The sequence below is a fragment of the Cuculus canorus genome, chromosome 13 (assembly GCF_017976375.1).
Source record: "Cuculus canorus isolate bCucCan1 chromosome 13, bCucCan1.pri, whole genome shotgun sequence".
Taxonomy (NCBI): domain Eukaryota; kingdom Metazoa; phylum Chordata; class Aves; order Cuculiformes; family Cuculidae; genus Cuculus; species Cuculus canorus.
In genome coordinates this window covers 4,884,600-4,903,172 of record NC_071413.1, presented here as the reverse complement: position 1 = coordinate 4,903,172, position 18,573 = coordinate 4,884,600, and the positions used below count along the sequence as shown (strand labels likewise).

The window sequence follows — 18,573 nt, the reverse complement described above, 5'->3', positions numbered from 1 at the left end:
CTTCTGTACAGATCGCCTTCCCCATGCCTGACAACACTGCAAACCAACGCAACAGATAGAGGTGGAACTGCCAATAAGAGACCAAACCACACCAAGGAAGGCTGAGGGACACAAAAGGTGAAAATGCACTATCTTAGAGAGACTCATGTAACACTGCGCTTCAGCAACAGACAAAAAACTTCCTTTCCAAGCTGTCAAACATTGATACTTTCCTGTACAGAAGAACCAGAAGGACATCATCCTTCTGTCTGCATGATGGACGTGTAAATGAACAAGTAGTTGCTCAGGTCCTATGTGTTTGGGTGACTTTATCAGAACAGATAAAACTGGATTTGAAGTCAAACTTAACATTATTGCTTTCTTGATAAATGTAAACCATTTTCCTTACTCTCTGGTCCAAGCTGAGCAGAGGCACTTGAGAAGGGCTTGCAGAAGGCTGGCATATCTGCTCGATGTTGGTAATGGCATTTTTGGCTGCCAAGTTTGCTGCGGGTACACCCAGTCTTGAGGCCTGTTCCTGCAGAACAGAGACTAAAAAAAAAAAAAACAAAGCAGAAAGCTAGGAGCATGGGAGAAAAAAGGGTTTGAAGACGTGACTACAAAGACTGAAGTCTTAAATCTTAAACCCATTCCAGCACAGCCTTGTTGCACCAGGCAGATCATTTTCGTTTCCATGTATTGTTCCTTTACTGTACATAAAATGGGGGAAAAAGCAACCACAGAGGTGGAATATCCTTGCTAAGGAGATGTTTGTATTTTAGTTTTGTGGGGCTTATAATAGCAAATCAACAAAATATTTAACAATCAGGCCTTGCCAGCAGTGACATCATCAGCCAAGGAAGAAACAAGTAGCCAAATGGGACACTGGCACAATGAAAAGAAAGTAAAACTGGGATTTCATTTAATAGTCGAATATTCAGTGCTTAAAGAAAAGCTGTTTCCCACAACTGTCTCCATTAGATACTCTTTCACTCACCTATAAATGATTCCGAGGACACTTCCTGGTGCTCTGTGCCACCCTGTCCAGCTGGCTTGACTGAGTCTTCCACCTTGAAGCAAAAAAAAACCCCATTAAGTCTTGGATGTCTGTTACACACGTTTACAAACACATTCCCTCTAAAGCATCCAGAGCCATCCTGGCATTCAGGGGATTGGAGCAACTGAAGAGAAACTAACACCAAGCTCCCACATGGTCCTGGTAAACTGGATTTCAGGGCCCCTTACAAGAGCCATATGTATAGTTATCATCATTCTATGCAGAGAAAAGGGGATACGGATCAAAGTTACTTGTCCAGAGTCATCCAACAGATCAGCAGCAGCTCCAGGAATGAAACTTCTAGCTTTCAAGTCCCTTCTGTGAAGCCAGGCCACCATAAATATGATGACACATGTCAAAATGTTGAATCCTTTTCTAGTTAAATCTCCTTTTTCTCTTTATAAAAACAAATACTCTGTAGAGAAAGAAACATTCCCGTTGCTGAACTGTGGGAATTATTTGAATTGTCTGTTGCTGTTATCAAAATCAAAAGCTCTCTCCAACGTGTGCAGAGAAGGTAGAACATGGCCAAGTGGAATGTTGGCTGAAGCGTCAATGTATTACACAAGTTTTCATGAAGACAATCACACGAGTCAGAAACAGTTGGTAATTCAGATAAAACCAAATAGTCTCTCCTGATTTTTTTTCCTATACTATACAGTTCTGACCCCAAGAAAAAGGTGCTGGATTTCCCATTGTCCCAAATGCAAACCATGTTTAACCATTTTTAGTCCAGAACAATAAATGTAGATGAAAAAAAGAAAAATCTAACTTCAGCAAGACAGATCTCTAAGCTTCTGCTTACTTCCACGGTGCTGTTTCTTCTTTCCTCTCCCATGAAAACTGTGTTCTCAGGACATTCATTTTATAGTTGCACTAGAAAGGATCCTGGTGGAACCCACCTCAAGACCATTACACCCAAACCATGCCACTCCTACCTCCAGGAGGAGGTCATTCAGGTTCTGATGGTGATCCACAAGGCGCAGAGCTGCTTCCTGGAGCTCTGCTCCGCTCCCAAAGGCACTTTTTCTTTTCCTGGTTCTCCCTGCTGAGAAGTTTGGATTTCTTTTATAACCTGAGCTTGCTCCAACAGCCTCTTTGAGCAAACCTCCCTCTCTCTGCTGCTACAGCACTGACAGAGCAGAGGTGGCCCTGGTCAGACCCTTGCAAGCCAGCAGCATGGCAGGAGCACTGCAGGATGCTGCTGTACACTTTGCTCCAGGCAGCTCGGCAGACAAAGCCCCATCCACGGCCTTCCGTGAGAGCAGCCCAGCACAGCCAAAGCCCTGTCAGGTGCTGTCAGCCATCAGCCCCCGAAGCTCCTGGTCCCAAAGCAACCAAAGTGCTGCCCTCACACCCTCATCCCAGGGCAGGAGCTGTGGTGGGACCACAGGAAAGCCATGGGACTTTGGAACCAGGATCCTGGGAGGAGCAGGGTCAAGAACCGAAGCAATGGGCTGCCAGGAGCCCAGAGCACCACAAGGGCTGGAGGACGGGCAGAGAAGGGCATTCACCTCTCCATTCATTCAACTCTGCTTTCACTCCTTCATGCATTCACCCCTCCTTCCATTCATGCACCCCCCTTTTTCATGCATGCACCCCTCTTTTTCATGCATGCACTCCCTTCCTTTCGTTCCTTTCACCCCTCTTTTCATTCATGCACCCCTTCTTTCGTTCCTCCCCTCCTCTCATTCATTCCTCCCTTCCTCTCATTCATTCATTCATTCATTGCCCCTCTCCTCTCATTCATTCCCCTCCATTCCCTCCACCGTCACTGCAGGCAATGCGAGGCCACGAGCCCACCCGGAGAAGCTCCGGCACCGCCCCAGCCCGGACCTACCCAGCAGGTCCCTCCAGCTCCTCCCGCCCGCGCCCGCCATCGCGGCGACCCGGGGCCGCTTCCCGCCAAACCAACTCGCACTCCCCGCGCCGCCATTGGCCGCCCGCGGGGGGCACCGCCACTTCCCATTGGCTGGGGGCGCGTGGAGCCACGCCCCCTCCGCCATCTTGGTAGTGGCGCAGGCGGGGGGCGGCCATGTTGGGAAGGGCGGTGGATTGGGCGCGGAAGGGAGGTGTGGATTGGGCGGGGCGGGACATGGCATGGCATGGCATCGTGGAGCATGAAAGAGCAACAAAGCTGGTGAAAGGACTGTAGGGCAACCCTTATGCAGCTGAGAGACCAGGGGTTGCTTAGCCTGGAGGAAAGGAGGCTGAGGAGAGACCTCATCACTGTCCTCAGCTCCCTGAAATGGGGTTGTAGAGAGGTGGGCGCTGGTCTCTTCTCCCAAGTAACAAGTGATAGGATGAGAGGAATTGGCCTCAAGTTGCACCAGGGGAGGTATAGATTTGAGATTAGGAAAAATTCCTTCAACAAGAGGGTTCTCAGGCACTGGGAGAGGCTGCCCAGGGAGGTGGTGGAGTCCCCATCCCTGGAAGTGTTTAAAAGATGAGTAGATGACATGCTCAGGGATGTGGTTTAGTAGTGGACAGGTGGACAGGTACAGTTGGACTAAATCTCAAAGGTCTTTTCCAGCCTAGTGATTCTATGATTTTATGACAAGCTGGGGTAGGCACAGAAAGAGAGGAAAGCGCTCTACAGAGAGAGTGTGTGTGGGACAGGGTGGGTGCCTCAGAACACAGCCCCGGCATTCTCACCAGGAGTAGGGCTTCCACCTGATGGGCCTTGAGGGGAACCCACCTGCCTGTGGCCCAGCTGGAACTCTTAGGAGGAGAAACCGTCCAGAGGAGGGTCATCAAGATGATCTGAAGGCTGGAGCACCTCTCCTACAAGAACAAGCTGAGAGAGCTGAGGATGTCCAGCCTGGAGAACAGAAGGCTCCAGGGAGACCTTAGAGCAGCTTCCAGTACTGAAAGGGGTCCAGGAAAGCTGGGGAGTGGCTCTTGATCAGGAATTGCAAGGATAGGACAAGGAATAATGGTTTTAAGGTGAAAGAGGGGAGACTTAGATTAGATATTGAGACAAAACTTTTTATGGTGGGGTTGGTGAGACCCTGGAACAGGTTGCCTGGGGAAGTTGTGGCTGCCCCATCCCTGGAGGGATTCCAGGCTGGATTGGATGGGGCTTTGAGCAGCCTGATCCAATGGGAGGTGTCGCTGCCCATGGCAGGGGTTGGGACTGGATGAGCTTTGAGGTTCCTTCTGACACAAACCATTCTATGAAATCACCAGCCCGGCATTGCTGGGGACAATAAAGGTTTCAGATGCAGCTGTGTGGAACTCCCACAGGGATTTTCCCCGGCTGCCTCTCACCTGATCCTTCCTGGAGGTAAACCGCTGCTGCGTAGCTGCTGCTAGCATGCCCTGTGGAGGGTTCAGAGCATGAGGCAGTAACTCATTACAGGAAGGATGGCAGTGTGCAGGCAGGTGAACAACCCCAGGGGATCCACCGTTGAGGCTGGCTTCTGTTTGCAGACGTTGGAGATGTTGCGCTGGAATTGGCTGTGGGATGCTTTTTTATTGCAGTGCTAGCCCCGTGAGCGGGTGAGTCAGAGAGACGAAGAAAACCCTCCCCGGCAGCACTGGCGGGAGGCAAGGCGCCGGGTCTGGCTGCCACCATGCCAGGGAGGCTACAGAAAGTCACCACAGCACCAAATCTTGGCTTGGAGACAGCTAGTGAAACCCTTTCCTGAATCATCTTTCTGAATCTCTTTAAAGCACTGTCAAGTTTGTGGCAGTCACAGGTTTTGGAGGGGCTCCTCAAACAGGGAGAGTGTTTGAACCTCTGTGTCCCAGGTGGCTCAGCGAGCTCCGACACTGCCTGGGGAGCTGGGGGAGCCCCGAGACCACGGAGAAAACCAAAACCATTCCCACAGCAACCCTGCCTGGGAACATTTGCAGGGAGCTCATTTGGCAGATGGCAAGGATGGAATGGAGGACACGGAGACAGTTGGAGGAGTGGAGATGTGGGTTGGAAGAGTGCTGTGGGACGTGGCATCTCCATGTTGTCCCTGGGAAGGCACAGGCTCCGACGGGAGAGGGGGTGGGAGTACTGAGGTAGATTGGGGTCTGTAAGGAGGAGGTGAGGGAAGCCAGATGAGTTTGAGCGAGCAATTAATGTGATTGAGAAGCCAGAAGGACTCATCTACAATGGAATTAAATATTTGCATCATGAAGGGAAGGGATGGGAAGGGAAAGGATGGACCTGCCTCCAAACACCTCAAAAATAAGCAGAGAAGAAGAAAAGAAATTATTCAGCAAGACATTAGGAAGAATTTCTTCACCATGAGAGTGGTGAGACACTGGCACACGTTGCCAAGGGAAGTTGTGGCTGCCCCATCCCTGGAGGTGTTCAAGGCCAGGCTGGATGGGGCCTTGGGCAGCCTGATCCAGTGGGATATCCCTGCTCGTGGTAGAGGGGTTGGAACTAGATGGTCTTTAAGGTCCCTTCTAACCCTAACTATTCTATGATTCTATGAAAGAGAAAAAGAGGAGAGCATGGGATGGGGAAGGGAGGTGAGGGGGAGCTGCCTGTCTGTGAGCTCCAAGATCGGCACCGCACAGCCCAGGGGGGGCTGAATTGATCTCCAGCCCCCGGGACATGTCCCAGGAACATGCGGGCTCAGGGCCACCATCCCTGGCTCCCTGCAGACAGGCCAGTACCCGTGTCCCATGTGTTGTGGAGCCTCATGTCTGTGCAGTCCCATGTGTGGGCTGGGGAGCTGTCACCCATGGGTGGAAATGGAACAGTAAATGTCTCTGTTATCAACACAGCCAGCAGGTCTCTGCGGCCTCACCAGCTTATGGGCCTGCGAGGTGCCACGCTTGCTATATTTAATCCTTCGATGCATTATCTGTGAGGTACACTGAGTTAATACGGTCTGCTCAGAGAATTGGTTTTAATTAAAATATTAATGAAGAAGACTAGAAAGGAAATGGAGCTTTAACAGATGCTCTGCGATTCAACCTCTCTCCTTCTCCAACCCTGGAGCCTTTGCAGTGCCTTGCTATCCACCCGTAGCAGGGCAGAGCCCAGCGGTGCTGGGCAGCAGGACCAGGTGCAGCTGCGCTGAGAGCAGGATCTGGCCCAGAGGCAGCAATGTGAGACTGGCAGCTCTGGAGAAGGGCAGGGAAGCTGGCAGGCTCGCTCCCCTTGTTCAGAGAAAGGCTCAGCCTGGCCGTTCACACCTGGACAAGTGGAGTGCAAAACACCAGAAGCCTTTGCAATAAAAGTGACTCTGCAAGGCGGACGGCTCTGCAGATCTGTTCAAGCATCGCACCCGTGAGCCATGCTTGCCTGGGAGGAACAGGCTGGTCCATGTCCTCCTCTGATGCAGTTGAGGACAGGGCTGGCCACCACGTTCCCAACCCCACCGCTTTCATCAGGAGCGCAGATTAGGGTGCCCAGGCTCCTGCAAAGGGATCACCTGGCATGGCTGGCCCTGGCAGGTGCCTTGACCCAGAGCTCAGTTTTCTGGGGTGCCCCAGAGTTTATTTGCATGGAGAGGAGACTGGAGAGCTCTTACAGTGTCTGTACCCCAGGAGCCTGGTGTCTTCATTCCATGACAGCGATGCTGCACACCAGCTGCTGGCCCAGCCTGGGGTGTAGGGCAGCAGTGGAAAATGCAGCAGGACAGGGCTCAGCGTCCCTCTTGGGGAGAACAAAGTGCAGCCTGGTGGTGGGAGGGCCCGACTGACTCAGGGCTGGCAGGGGCAATTTGGGGAACCAGAAAGTCTGGGAGCAGCGAGTGCTCCATTAGACCACGCACAGTCAGGGACTCATCCCTGGTTTGAACAAAGAAGAAAAACTGTGAGGAAACCATCACTGTGATGGCCAAACTGATGAGAAACCCTCCAAGGGGGCAAAGGGAAGTGCAGCTGAGAGCTCAGCATCGCTGCCTGGAGCTGTGGCTGCACTCCAAGCAGCGACACCAGGAAGCTCCTCTGGCCACATCTGAGGCCAGCACGCACAATGAGTGAGCTACCTCATAAAACACTCTCCTTTCATGGCCCTGGGTTTACTGCAGCATTTAAGGGAAGTAGAGTAGGTGCATCCAACCCCACGGGTGCTCTGTGCGCTCACCTCACGTTCCTGTGGCTTATTAAGGAAACTTTTTGCATCTGATGGATGAAATCCATGTGAATATATTACCCACAAATATGACACACAGCACAGAGCCTACTGCATGCAGCTGGGGAAGGGCTCCATCCTGGCCATCTCACTGGGCACATCCTGCTTTGGTGCCAAGGGTAGCAGGGCGCTGGGAAATCCAACCCTCCCATAGTGCTCTGCAACCCTCTCCCAACCTGTTCTTTTTTTCCTCCTTATTTCTTTAATTTTTAATTCTATTTCCCCTATGCACATACACAGTTGGCTTTTGTTTGATTTTTTCCAAGACGGTAGCTTTTAATTACATCTTGATTTCATATTAATTACAGTTTTACCCAAAGCAAAGGGCTTTGTGCTTTATAATTCAAATGCATTCCCATTATTCCTGCAGGTTGAGTTATTGCCGCCTTCAAACACTGTGCGTCCTCCCCGCTCCTGTCCCCGACGGTGCCGCCCTGGCTGTGTCCGGAGGCGCTGGCAGATGTGTGTGGCGCAGGAAACCCAGCAGCCGGCTCAGCCCAGCACAAACTCGCTGTGGCAGGCAGCACACGCAGCTTTCCTGCCTCTAAAGTCGCTTCCTAAGCAGGCTCCAAAGCCGACCGATTACAAGGTAAAAGTCGCATTCAAATCTTACTTGTTGGTGCAGAAACCCAGATCCAGGCATCAGCATTGCAGCCAAGAGCTGCTCCGGTGGAGCCGTAGCCATGCAGCTTTCCTGAGACATGCAGATTCGGCCAGGACTGAGGCCAGCACTGTGCTCCCAAACTCCTGCAACATGCTCCTACCCTAGTGATGGTGCATTTGAGTAATCCCAGAGATGCACAGACACTTTAGATCACCCGTATCCATCCTCCCTCTTCCCAAACTCCAGGACACCACACAGGGCTGCGTCTCCTAGCTGTCCAACTCCATTCTCCCATTTCCTTCCCCAAAGACAGAGCTGACACTGCTGAGATTCTCCAGAACGGGCATTGGAGGGGATTGCACTTCTATTGTTGCAGGCACCATCACAGACTCTTTGCCAGAGGTCTCTGGTCCCAGGGCAGATCTTTGCCCGTGTGAGATGGATGAGCACTTGCGTACCAGCTCTGTCCCTCTCCCAGGGCTCTGGGATTGGCCCCAGTTTATGCTCATGGGTTAATGGAACTGAAACAGGGGTTTGTGCTCCTTCCATCATGGAAATGGGAAAGCTCATCATGACAACAGCTTTAATTTGCTCTAGCTGACCTTTCACATCAGGCCAGCTGTCCTTTCTGCTGTGGCAGGGCTGTTTCCAGAGGTACCGTCCTGCTCACCCCGCAGGTCCAGAGGGACCTGCTGGTGCCTGGGCATGAGCCTCATATCAGCCCTGTGCCACACCAACCTTTCCTGGGAGCTACGGGATGTTGTTCCTCCACACCATGTTCCTGTGGGACATAATCTCCCTAGACACTCCAGCTGCTCATCCCAGCACCTTCAACTGGTTTCTGCTGCTCCTGGTTGTGTCCAAACCACACAGCAGCATCCAGAGCTCTTCTCTTTCCTAGCCTTTCCCCCCAGGGAATGTTATTGTCCCAGCCTGGCCCCATCCCTCCATCAGCTCCCCATACCAGCCGAGATGAGCTCCCCAGGGCTCCTCTCCCTTCCCACCAACCCTGCAGCCTCTGCAGACACCTCGTTGCAGGCATTCCCAAGGGTGCTGACAGGGAAGGGCCTCTGCTAGAGGTTGTGGCCATGTTTCTCTTGATGTCCCCCTGGCTCTGAGGCTGTTATCTCCCTACAACTGCCTGCCCCATGCATAGGTTCCGTGGGACAGCCCTCTGGGAGCTGGGTTCTTCATGCCTCTGGGCTAGGGCCACACCGCGTGCCATGGCCGCCCTGGACCTCTCCAGGCAGCAGGAGCTGTAACCATGTCGCTCGTGGAAGGGTGTCCCACTGCAGCACCCTGCACCCAGCCCTCAGTACTTATCCTGGGCACTGCACCCCATGTCCTGAGGGCACCCATGTTCTTGCACCCTGCAGCAACTCATGTCTCCTGTGTCCTGCACCCTGTGCCTGCACCCCATGACCTGCACCCAATTGTGTGCCAGCATCCTGCAGCCGAACCCTGCATCCTGCATGCAGTCATGCACCCTCCACTTCGTTACATCAGGGACTCATCCTTGGTTTGACCAAAGAAGAAAAAGCAGCAGGAAACATCCATCCACACACTCGTGCACCCAGTAGTGTGCCTGCACCCTGTGACCTGCACCCAGTTATGTGCCAGCACCCTGCACCCTGCACTCCACACCCTGTTGTGTGCCTGGAACCTGTACCACATACCCCACATCATGCACCCCACACTTCACACCTGCTTTGTGCCTGGAACCTGCACCATGCACCCCACACTTCACCCCCTGCACCCTGTTGTGTATCTGGAATCTGCACCCCACACCCTGCACCCTGTTGTTTTCCTGGGACCCGCACGCCACACCCTGCACTCTGCACCATGCACCCCACATCCTGCTGTGTGCCTGGAACTCACACCCCACATCCCGCACCCTGTTGTGCACCTGGAACCCGCAGCTCACACCCCACATCCCGCACCTTGTTGTGTGCCTGGAACCTGCATCCCGCACCCCACGTTCTGCATCCTGTTGTGTCTGGACTCTGCACCCGCACCCTACACCCATTGAGCGCCCGGAACCCGCACCTCCCCGAGCCCCCTGCCCCCTCGGTGTGTGCCTTCCCCCCATGACCTGCTCCCCTCCCCTCGCACCCCGTTACGCCCCCAGCCTCGCGCCCCGCTCCCACGAGCCTCGCCATACCGCACCGCCCCGAATCGCCCCTCGGCGCCGCCTCCCGGTGTGCGCCTCCGGCGGCGGCAGGCGGTGCGGCGGGCGGGGCCGGAGGGGTGGGGGCGGTGCGCTCCTCCGCTCCTCCACCCGCCGCTCCCCGCCGCTCCCCCGCCCCCCCCGGGGCCCCGCCCGCCCGTTCGGCGGCGGCGGCGGCGGCGCGCGGGGATGGGGCGATGGCGCGCGCGGGCGGCGGCGCCCCGCGGGAGCTGTCCCTGGAGGAGGTGCTGAAGTGCTACGAGCAGCCGCTGAACGAGGAGCAGGCGTGGGCGCTTTGCTTCCAGAGCTGCCGCGCCGCCGCCGCCGCCGCCCCCGCCGCGCCGCTCCGCACCGCCGACATCCGCCTCCGCGCCGACGGCAGCGTCGTCCTGCCCGCGCCGCCGCCCGGTAAGGCACGGCCGCAACCGCAGGGGGAGACGGGAGAGGGCAGCGCCCGCGCGGGAAGGGGGCACCGGCACCGAGACTTACCGGCATCGGGACTTGCTTACCGGCACTGGCGCTTACCGGCGCCGGGAGGGGGTGCTGCACTGCGCCGCCCTCTAGGGGACAAGGCACCGGGACTTACCGGCACCGGGACTTACTTACCGGCACCGGCACTTACAGGCACCGGGACTTGTTTACCGATACCGGCACTTATTTACTGGCACCGGCACATATTTACCAGCACTGGCACTTACCGGCGCCGGCAGGGGGTGCTGCACCACGCCACCCGCCCGGGGAGGGGGGCATCGCCGCCGTGACTTACTGGCACCGGGACTTACCGGCACCGGGACTTACCGGCGCCGGCAGAGGGTGCTGCACCGCGCCGCCCGCCCGCGAGGAACTGGGGGGACAACAGCAGCGGCGCCGACGGGAGGGACCGGCACCGGTGGAGAAGGACCGGGACCGGGGGATGGGCAGGGGAAACGGCACCGGCAAGGGAGGGGGCAGGGACTGGTGTTGCCTGCACCGGCAGCAGGGGACTGGTGTGGCAGTGGGGGCACCATCTGCAGCAGCGGAGAGGCTGGGAGGGTGTCCGGCACTGGCAGGAAGGTGGCACTGGCACTGGCAGGGATGGGGGTGAACCCCCAACTCCAGCCCTGGCAAGGGGGGACAGGCACCGACACCGGCCTTGGCACAGCTAGGACCATCACTGGCACTGCGGGTACTGGCACGGTGGTGGGCTGGTGGCTCAGGGGCACGGGGCTGGTGTGGCATTGGCACCAGCACCAACACCAGTGCTGGCACCAGTAGGGTCTGGCCTGGCCGAATGAGCCGGTGAGGCTGGACCCGGGGTGTGGGGGAGTGTGGGGTGCTGTGAGTGCCAGGCTCACCGGACCTGGACCGGGGCCCACCGTAGGGCTGCAGGACACTGAGCCCATTGAGGCAAGGAGGACGCATGGCAGGGACAGACAGACCGACACAGGGACACATCTGCACACACAGAGCACATACATGGGCACACCCGCTGCACCTGCCAGCACGCTCGGACCCTGCAGGAGATGCTGCCCCCAACGCAGCATGTCACCACAGGTCCCCAGCCTGGTCCTTGTCCTCCCCCAGCCCCCTGGGAGCGGTGTTTTGGGGCAGTGCTGTTCCCGACCTTCGGACTCACGGCCGTGCCCTCTCTGCGGGCGGTTGGCGCTGCTGGGCAGGGCTGTGGTGGTTACGGGCTGTAATTAGGCTCGGCTGGCTGCCAGGAACGATGCTGGGTGGCTTGGCGTGACGAGGAGCACCCCGGTGCCTAATGACAGAGCACGGCAAATGGCTTCACCCACCTTGCCCTGTGGGGAGGCCAGCGCATCCGGGGATGGCACCTGGTGCTCGGCACTGTCGGGGACTGCAGGACCTCATGGGGGCTCATGGCTGGGCAGAACCAGGCAGGGATGCTGCAGTGTTGCTGCCCATCCTCGCCCGTGGCCGGACAGGGATGCTGCAGTGTCACTGTGTGCCCTTGCTGCCAGTGGCCAAGCAAGGGATGCTCCTGGTGGCAGGAGGGTGAGCATGGAGCTGATGGGTGGTGAAAAGCAGGGTGTAGGCAGCCTGTGGGGGTCAGGATGCGTGGGGCAGCGTGCAGGCTGGCTGGGGTCAGCGCTCTGCCCGGGACAGGGCCAGCCACGGGCACGGCACATGCCTGTGGCAGCTGGGCATGGCATGGTCACACCTGCTCTGCTGGTTGCACATGGGAATTGGCCCCACACCCTTCCCTGAGCCACCACGGCTGCTGTGCTGGAGCCAATGCCACCGTGCTGCCTCCTGCTCTCAAGTCCCTCCAGTGCCAGCCTGAGCCATCCCCAGGGTTGAATCAGGGATCTTTACGGCAAAGATGGAACAGCTGTCTGGGGATGCCTCCCAGCACTGCTGCAGGTGGAGGCACGGTCCCGGCACGTGGCTCGGCAGCTCCACCTGGGCACAGGGCCGGATCTGGGCTGGGTGAGCCAGCAGCACCCACCCAAGCAGCTCCAGTTCCCCATCCTGCGGGAGCAGCTGGCCCATCAGCGCTGCCCAGGCACTGCGAAAGCTGCCCAGTTGCTGTTCCAGTAGCAGGCACTGCAGGGACCAGCCAGGCTCAGCCTTTCAGACTGGCTCTTATGGTGTTTTCTGAACTGTGGTCAGTGAAAGGGGGCTCCAGCCGGACACCAGCTCCTTGAGGGTCAGAGACAGCATCCCAGGGGATATGCTCCTGCATCCTCTCCCAGCTAGGGCAGAGCACCATGAGGGCGGCACTGCAGCAGGAGCTGGGCACAGCCTGGGGGTGTGGGAGTGATGTCAGGCTCATGCATGGCACCACAGTAGGGTAGGACCTTGCATCCCCACTGCTCGCACTGCCCTTCCTGTGCAGCTCCTGGCCTGGCTGGCACACGGCCGGCACATCTCGGCCGCTGGCTGCCGCATTGATCAGCTAAATGGAGAGCTAATGCCTGGCTGACTCCCATGGGCCTGGGAAGCGGCTCTGCAGATGCTAAGGGAAAGAGGAGCCAAGCACCCCAGAGCACTACCCTTGGGAATGCTTGCAAAAGCCACTCCTGCTCCTCAGCCCATGGCTGTCCAGCTCTTGGGAACATCTGAGCTGCCCACAAGCATGTCCTGGTCTTGCATGTGGGCACGGTGCTGTGCGTGTGCAATACTCCAGGTATGCTGGCTCTGCAGTTTAAACCAGCATCTTCTGCTGGGCACAACCCATCTCTGCAGCAGGCAGAAGCGCTGTGTCCAGTAGGTGACCCACTTGTCCTCGCTGATCCCCACACTGCCTGTGCTGCCCGTGCCCATGCCATGAGTGCCTACAGCCCAGAGGGTGCAGGGGGCATTTCCCTCAGCTCCCTTTAGCCCCAGGGGTGAGGGGTAAAGGAGTGACCTTGCCACCCTCCTAAAGTGCCTCCTGGGTCCAGCTACTGGTGGTGGAGCCAAGTGGCTGACACCTGTTGGGGTTCATTGCCCAGGGCCAGCGTAGGCTGTGATGCCCACCAAGGCCTGCCATGCTCAGCCAGGCAGGGAGGGCAATGGGGGCTGTGCCACCATCTCGCAGCTGGCACTGCCTGGTGCTGAGGCTCAACACAAAGATCCAGTCCCTGTTGTCCTGTGTACAACTCAGGATGGGACCAGCTGGGGATGGGGTCTTGGCTCAAGATAGGGCATGCTGGGATGGACCTGCTCAGGGTGGCCCCACTGGGTGCCCCACAGCTGGGGTTGGGTAGGTGCAGCATCCTCAGGGGGTGAGACAGGAGGTGATGCTGAAGGGGGTGCCCAGTGTGGGACTGTGGGTGCCAGTGATGACTCTGCTCTCTTCCCTCCAGAACTGCCCCTGCTGCTGACACCCTCTGCTGAAGCCCAGGTACGTGGGGATCAGACATCCAGCAGCCCTGCTGCAGCTTGCTGGTGACATGGCCTGTCTGCCATTGCACCCCAGCACAGGGGTCTCTGGGTGGGCACGGCCACTGTCCCCCTTGCCCTGCGGTGATGGGATCCTGGTCCTGGGGTACAGTGTGGGGATGAGACCCAGCACCAAGGGCTACGGGGTGCAGGGGGCAGCCGGTGCTGGCTGTGTCTGCTGAGGAGCTCCCTCCTGGTGCAGCCGGTGCCAGGGTCCAGCCAGAGCCCAGTGGATGCTGTTTCCTTGCAGATGGTGCAGTCGTTGGGCTTTGCCATCTACCGGGCGCTGGACTGGGGGCTGGATGAGAATGAGGAGCGGGAGCTGAGCCCGCGGCTGGAGCAGCTCATTGACCTGATGACCAACAGCGACTCGGAGGACAGTGGCTGCGGCACAGCAGATGAAGGCTATGGGGGGCAGGAGGAGGAGGAGGAGGGGGGCGAGGGGCCGCCACGTGCCGTGCGCACCTTCGGGCAGGCCATGCGGTGCTGCGCCGCACGCCTGGCTGACCCCACCGAGGCTCAGGCACACTACCAGGCTGTCTGCCGGGCACTGTTCGCTGAGACTGTGGAGCTGAAAGCCTTCCTTGCCAAGATTCGTGATGCCAAGGAGGTAAGTGCAGGTATTCGCCAGCATGACCATGACCGCCTGTCTGGGGAAACCATGCATGAGCCCAAAACACTGGGGTGAGCGTGGTGCTCCCCTCTACCTGCGCTGACCAGGGCTGACAGCACCGGTGTTTGGCCATATACCCTCTTCTGGTGCTGTGACACCACTGTACTGGTGCTGGTGAGGTGGCTCGTGGTGGGGATGGGGGTGCTTTGGGGGTGCACGTCAGTGCTGTGGCCCTGTGACAAAGTCCCAGTGTGACCCTCGGTGCTGCCAGGAGCCAGGGCAGAGTGACAGCATCTTGTGCCATGGCAGATGCTGCAGAAGCTGAAGGAGGACGAGGAAGCAGAGGAGCGGCCGGCGGCAGAGCTGGGCAGCCTGCGCAACACGGACTGGGTATGGTGGCATGGCCGGGTGTGGGGGCTATGCCAGGGCTGTGAGGTTGGCTGATGCTGTGTCCACCCCACCCCAGGCCCGGCTGTGGGTGCAGCTGATGCGGGAGCTGCGGCACGGTGTGAAGCTGAAAAAGGTGCAGGAGAAGCAGTTCAACCCCCTGCCCACTGAGTACCAGCTCACTCCCTTCGAGATGCTCATGCAGGACATCCGTGCCCGCAACTACAAACTCCGCAAGGTCATGGTGAGCGCGGCTGGGCTGTTCTCGTGCCAGCCCCTCACCCTGCTGCTGTGCTGCCCACCAACCCTAGCTTTGTCACCACTCATGGCCCCTCTGCCCTCTCCCAGGTGGATGGAGACATCCCACCCCGGGTGAAGAAGGACGCCCATGAGCTTATCCTTGATTTCATCCGCTCCCGGCCCCCACTGAAGCAGGTGAGTGCCAGCACCAGGACACCTCCATGGCAGGGCAGTGTCCAGACAGGGCTTAACATGTCCCATGGGTGCTGTACCCACCTGGCCAGGCACCTCGAGGGTGGTCAACCCCGAGCTGTGGCCACTGCTTGAGGTCCTGATCGTGCATCCTGCAGGTGTCAGAGCGGCGGCTGCGGCCCCTGCCCCAGAAACAGAGGACGCTCCATGAGAAGATCTTAGAGGAGATCAGGCAGGAGAGGAAGCTTCGGCCTGTGGAGATGCCGTACCGTGGCCAGAAAGGTACTGGCAGCCCCTCCCTGCCATGCCAGGCTATCAGCAATGTGCCTGGCACCAGGGCAGGTCCCCATCACATCAGGACTGAGCCGTGTCCTCATCTGCAGCCTACAGCTCCCTGCCCTGCATCCCCCATGCCTGCTTGGGCCACTTGACCTCCAGCTCCTGCCTCGAGCTCTCCCGGTCCCCAGCAAGCACGACGCTGACGCGCCCGCGGCCCCGTGTCCTGCTCAAAGCGCCCACCCTGGCTGAGATGGAGGAGATGAATGTCTCCGAGGTGAGAGAGGGAACGTACCAGGGTGGGAGGGTGAAGGTCAGGGGGACTCGGGAGATCCCAGGAAGATAAGGGCATCTCTGGCCTGACGCAGTCCCCATGGCCTTGCAGGAAGAAGACTCTCCAAGCACGGAGGTGCCACTGAAGCGGGACCGCTCCTTCTCCGAGCACGACTTGGCGCAGCTGCAGAGCCAGATGGGAGGTGGCCAGGCTGCACCCCAGGAGCCAGAGTCGCTGCAGCCTGAGCCTCGGCCCCGTTCAGGTACGCCAGAAGTCCCCAGCCCCATGCCACCTCCCTCCCCAGTGTGGCTGTGCTGTGCTCTGCTGCAGGGGTGGCACCAGGTAGTGTGGCCTTGTCATGACCTCCCCATCCTTCCCCACAGGCTCTGTTCCTGCCAGCTGCCACCAGCGGTCAGAAAGCTCAGCACCGCCCCGGGCCACCCTCGGCGCTGTGGAGGAGAGACCAGAGGACGGATCTGGCTCTGTACCAAGCACCAGCTCCAAGCACCTCTGGTTGGTGAGTGCCGGTAGCAGGGCCAGGCTGGGGATATCAGGGCTGGGGGCACCATGTGAGCATGACCACGGGTACACAGCAGCAGTCCAAAATGAGGGCACAGGGTGCCCAAAGGGTTCACATGGGCCTCCTGCTCCCTCTGCACGGGATGTGGGGCTTGAGGCATGCTGTGTGGTCATGCCAGGAAGCTCTGCCCGTGCTGGAGATGCTCTTCCTTTGCCAGCGATGTTCTGCCCATGCTGGGAGGCTCAACCACTGTCAGAAACATTCTGCCCATGCTGGGGAGCTTTGCCTGTGCTGGGATGTTTTTTCCATGCCAGGATGCTCTGCCCATGCTGGGAGGATGGCACAGGGATGCTCCAGGCTATGCCCTGTGCTGCAGCCCTGCAATGGACCAGGCTGACATCCCACCTCACCTGCAGGAGTTCAGCCACCCTGTGGAGAGCCTGGCCCTCACCGTGGAGGAGATGATCAACGTGCGCAAGGTGTTGGTCAAAGCCGAGATGGAGAAGTTCCTGCAGAGCAAGGAGCTGTACAGCAGCCTCCGGAAGGGGAAGGTGCGTGCTGGGGCTGGAGCAGCTGAGTGCCTCACACCCAGCCCCTGGATCTCACCCCGCTCTGCCCACAGGTCTGCTGCTGCTGCAGGGCCAAATTCCCCCTCTTCTCCTGGCCCGCGGCGTGCCTCTTCTGCAAACGGTAAGCACCACGCCATGCCATGCCATGGGTTGTGAGGGTTACAATACACAATATTGTGATGAGCACAATAGTCCTGCTCATCAGCCTCTCTCTGTGTCCCCAGGTCTGTCTGCAGCTCCTGCAGCATGAAGGTAAGGGACTGGCTCTGGCCGGTGTCACTGTGTCCCTTCCCTCTTCCTGCCCCAACCCTGTCCCTGCCTCATCCCTATGTTGTCCTGACACCTCCACACACGGCAGATGAAGATGCCTTCAAAGAAGCTGGCTCACATCCCTGTCTACGCACTGGGCTTTGAGAGCCTCCCGGGCTCACTGCTGGCCAAAGCCCTGCCGCTGCGGAGGAGAGAGACCTTCCAGTAAGTCCCCTGGCCCTGAGCCTTCCTCCCCCTTCCTCTTCCTCCTCGGGCTGGGGCTGATGAGGGGTGCCCTGTGCTGCAGCTCACTCTCGGGCACGTGCTGGCGCCGGGTGGAAGAGGAGTTCCCCCACATCTACGCCCAGGGCTCTGTCCTGCGCGATGTCTGCAGTGACTGCGCTGGCTTCGTCACCGACGTCATCTGCTCCAGCCGCCGCAGCGTGGCCGTCCTCAACGCCGCGCCACGCCGCGCTAAGACCCGCTCCCTCTATGGCGACTCCTGGCACAAGTGAGGGACCTGGCGCAGGGGTGCCGGCCACCCCGGCGCAGACCTCGCTAGCAGCCCCCCAGATGTACATATATACATAGGATGTGTACATACAGCCTCTATATTTATATACCCTACGGACTATGGGGAGGAAAGGACCGGCAGCACAGCGGGGCACCTGCTGTCCTCTCCTGCCTTGGTGGGATGCTGGCACGGCCCATTTGAGGACAGCTCCTGTCATGGGGCACCCACAGCCACCAGCCTTCACCCTCCCCGCTCCAAACCCTTCTGTGCCAAGCCCTGGCTGTGCCGGGGTGTGGGGCACTGCGGGCTGGCATAGCCGCTCTGTACGTAAACCCCCCGGCTAATAAATCCACTGGGCTGCCCCTGCGGCCGTGTGGGTGCTCCTGAGTGGGGGGACACTGGGGGCAGGGTGCTGGGGGGCACAAGCGGCCCCCGGGGCGGGGCTGGGTGTCCCACCGCCCCCTTCACGCCACCGTGGCCTCCTTGACGGGTTGCAAACACGCCCCCCTCCCCATCCTCGCTGCCTCCCCAGGACGCCGCGCGGGGGCCGTGGGAAAATCCCGTACCCCGTTCCCACGCCCCCCCCAACCGCCCCCCCGCGCCCGGTCTGTGCCCAGGACCCCACCTGCCTCCCCGGGATTGAGCCCCGTCATGAACCCTCACAATGGCTGCAGGAAACCCTGCGACCACCCGCACACCGCCCGCACACCGCACATGGGACACGAAACGAGACCCGGAGCCGCACGAAGTGCGCATGCGCAACCCCACCGGCACGTGGGAGGGACAGGGGCGGGGCAGGACGGGGAGGAGTGCGCATGCGTAGTGCTCGCGCAGCACGTGGGCGGGACCGGAGGCAAGGGGCGGGACGAGGAGGAGTGTGCATGCGCAGAGGGGCGTCGTGAGGGGGCGGGGCTTGGAGAATTGCGCAGGCGCGGTAGGGTCGGGAGGGAGGGGAGGAGCGCGCAGGCGCAGTT

The 18,573-nt window shown here is 58.9% G+C and overlaps 2 protein-coding genes across 4 annotated transcripts in view; one reads left to right on the top strand and one right to left on the bottom strand.

The window, feature by feature from the left end:
* FANCA (FA complementation group A) overlaps window positions 1–2,934 on the bottom strand; it is a 38,946-nt gene extending 36,012 nt beyond the window's left edge. For all 3 annotated transcript variants that reach the window (XM_054078677.1, XM_054078679.1, XM_054078683.1), the window contains exons 1-4: window positions 2,877–2,934; window positions 1,975–2,084; window positions 977–1,049; window positions 389–531 (exon numbers count right to left, since the gene is read on the bottom strand). In XM_054078677.1, the coding sequence (XP_053934652.1) occupies window positions 389–531; window positions 977–1,049; window positions 1,975–2,084; window positions 2,877–2,916 (366 nt within the window). In that variant the 5' untranslated portion in view covers window positions 2,917–2,934. The remainder of the gene's footprint in view (window positions 1–388; window positions 532–976; window positions 1,050–1,974; window positions 2,085–2,876) is intronic.
* A 7,116-nt stretch (window positions 2,935–10,050) lies between these two features.
* Window positions 10,051–18,027, top strand: SPIRE2 (spire type actin nucleation factor 2). Its single transcript, XM_054078685.1, has 15 exons — window positions 10,051–10,303; window positions 13,690–13,727; window positions 14,016–14,375; window positions 14,688–14,768; window positions 14,845–15,009; window positions 15,114–15,200; window positions 15,356–15,479; window positions 15,581–15,750; window positions 15,859–16,009; window positions 16,131–16,264; window positions 16,684–16,818; window positions 16,890–16,957; window positions 17,061–17,088; window positions 17,195–17,310; window positions 17,393–18,027. The coding sequence occupies exons 1-15, from the start codon at window positions 10,093–10,095 to the stop codon at window positions 17,598–17,600; spliced, it is 2,076 nt and encodes a 691-aa protein (XP_053934660.1). The 5' UTR covers window positions 10,051–10,092; the 3' UTR covers window positions 17,601–18,027.
* Window positions 18,028–18,573: the final 546 nt, after the last annotated feature.

Bases quoted from the DNA above. Each gene is read 5' to 3' on its own strand.
- SPIRE2 (XM_054078685.1), top strand. From the start codon at position 10,093: ATGGCGCGCGCGGGCGGCGGCGCCCCGCGGGAGCTGTCCCTGGAGGAG. The intron at 14,769-14,844 runs GTATGGTGGCAT...ACCCCACCCCAG, and splicing joins GCCTGCGCAACACGGACTGG to GCCCGGCTGTGGGTGCAGCT. The intron at 16,010-16,130 runs GTACGCCAGAAG...CCTTCCCCACAG, and splicing joins TGAGCCTCGGCCCCGTTCAG to GCTCTGTTCCTGCCAGCTGC.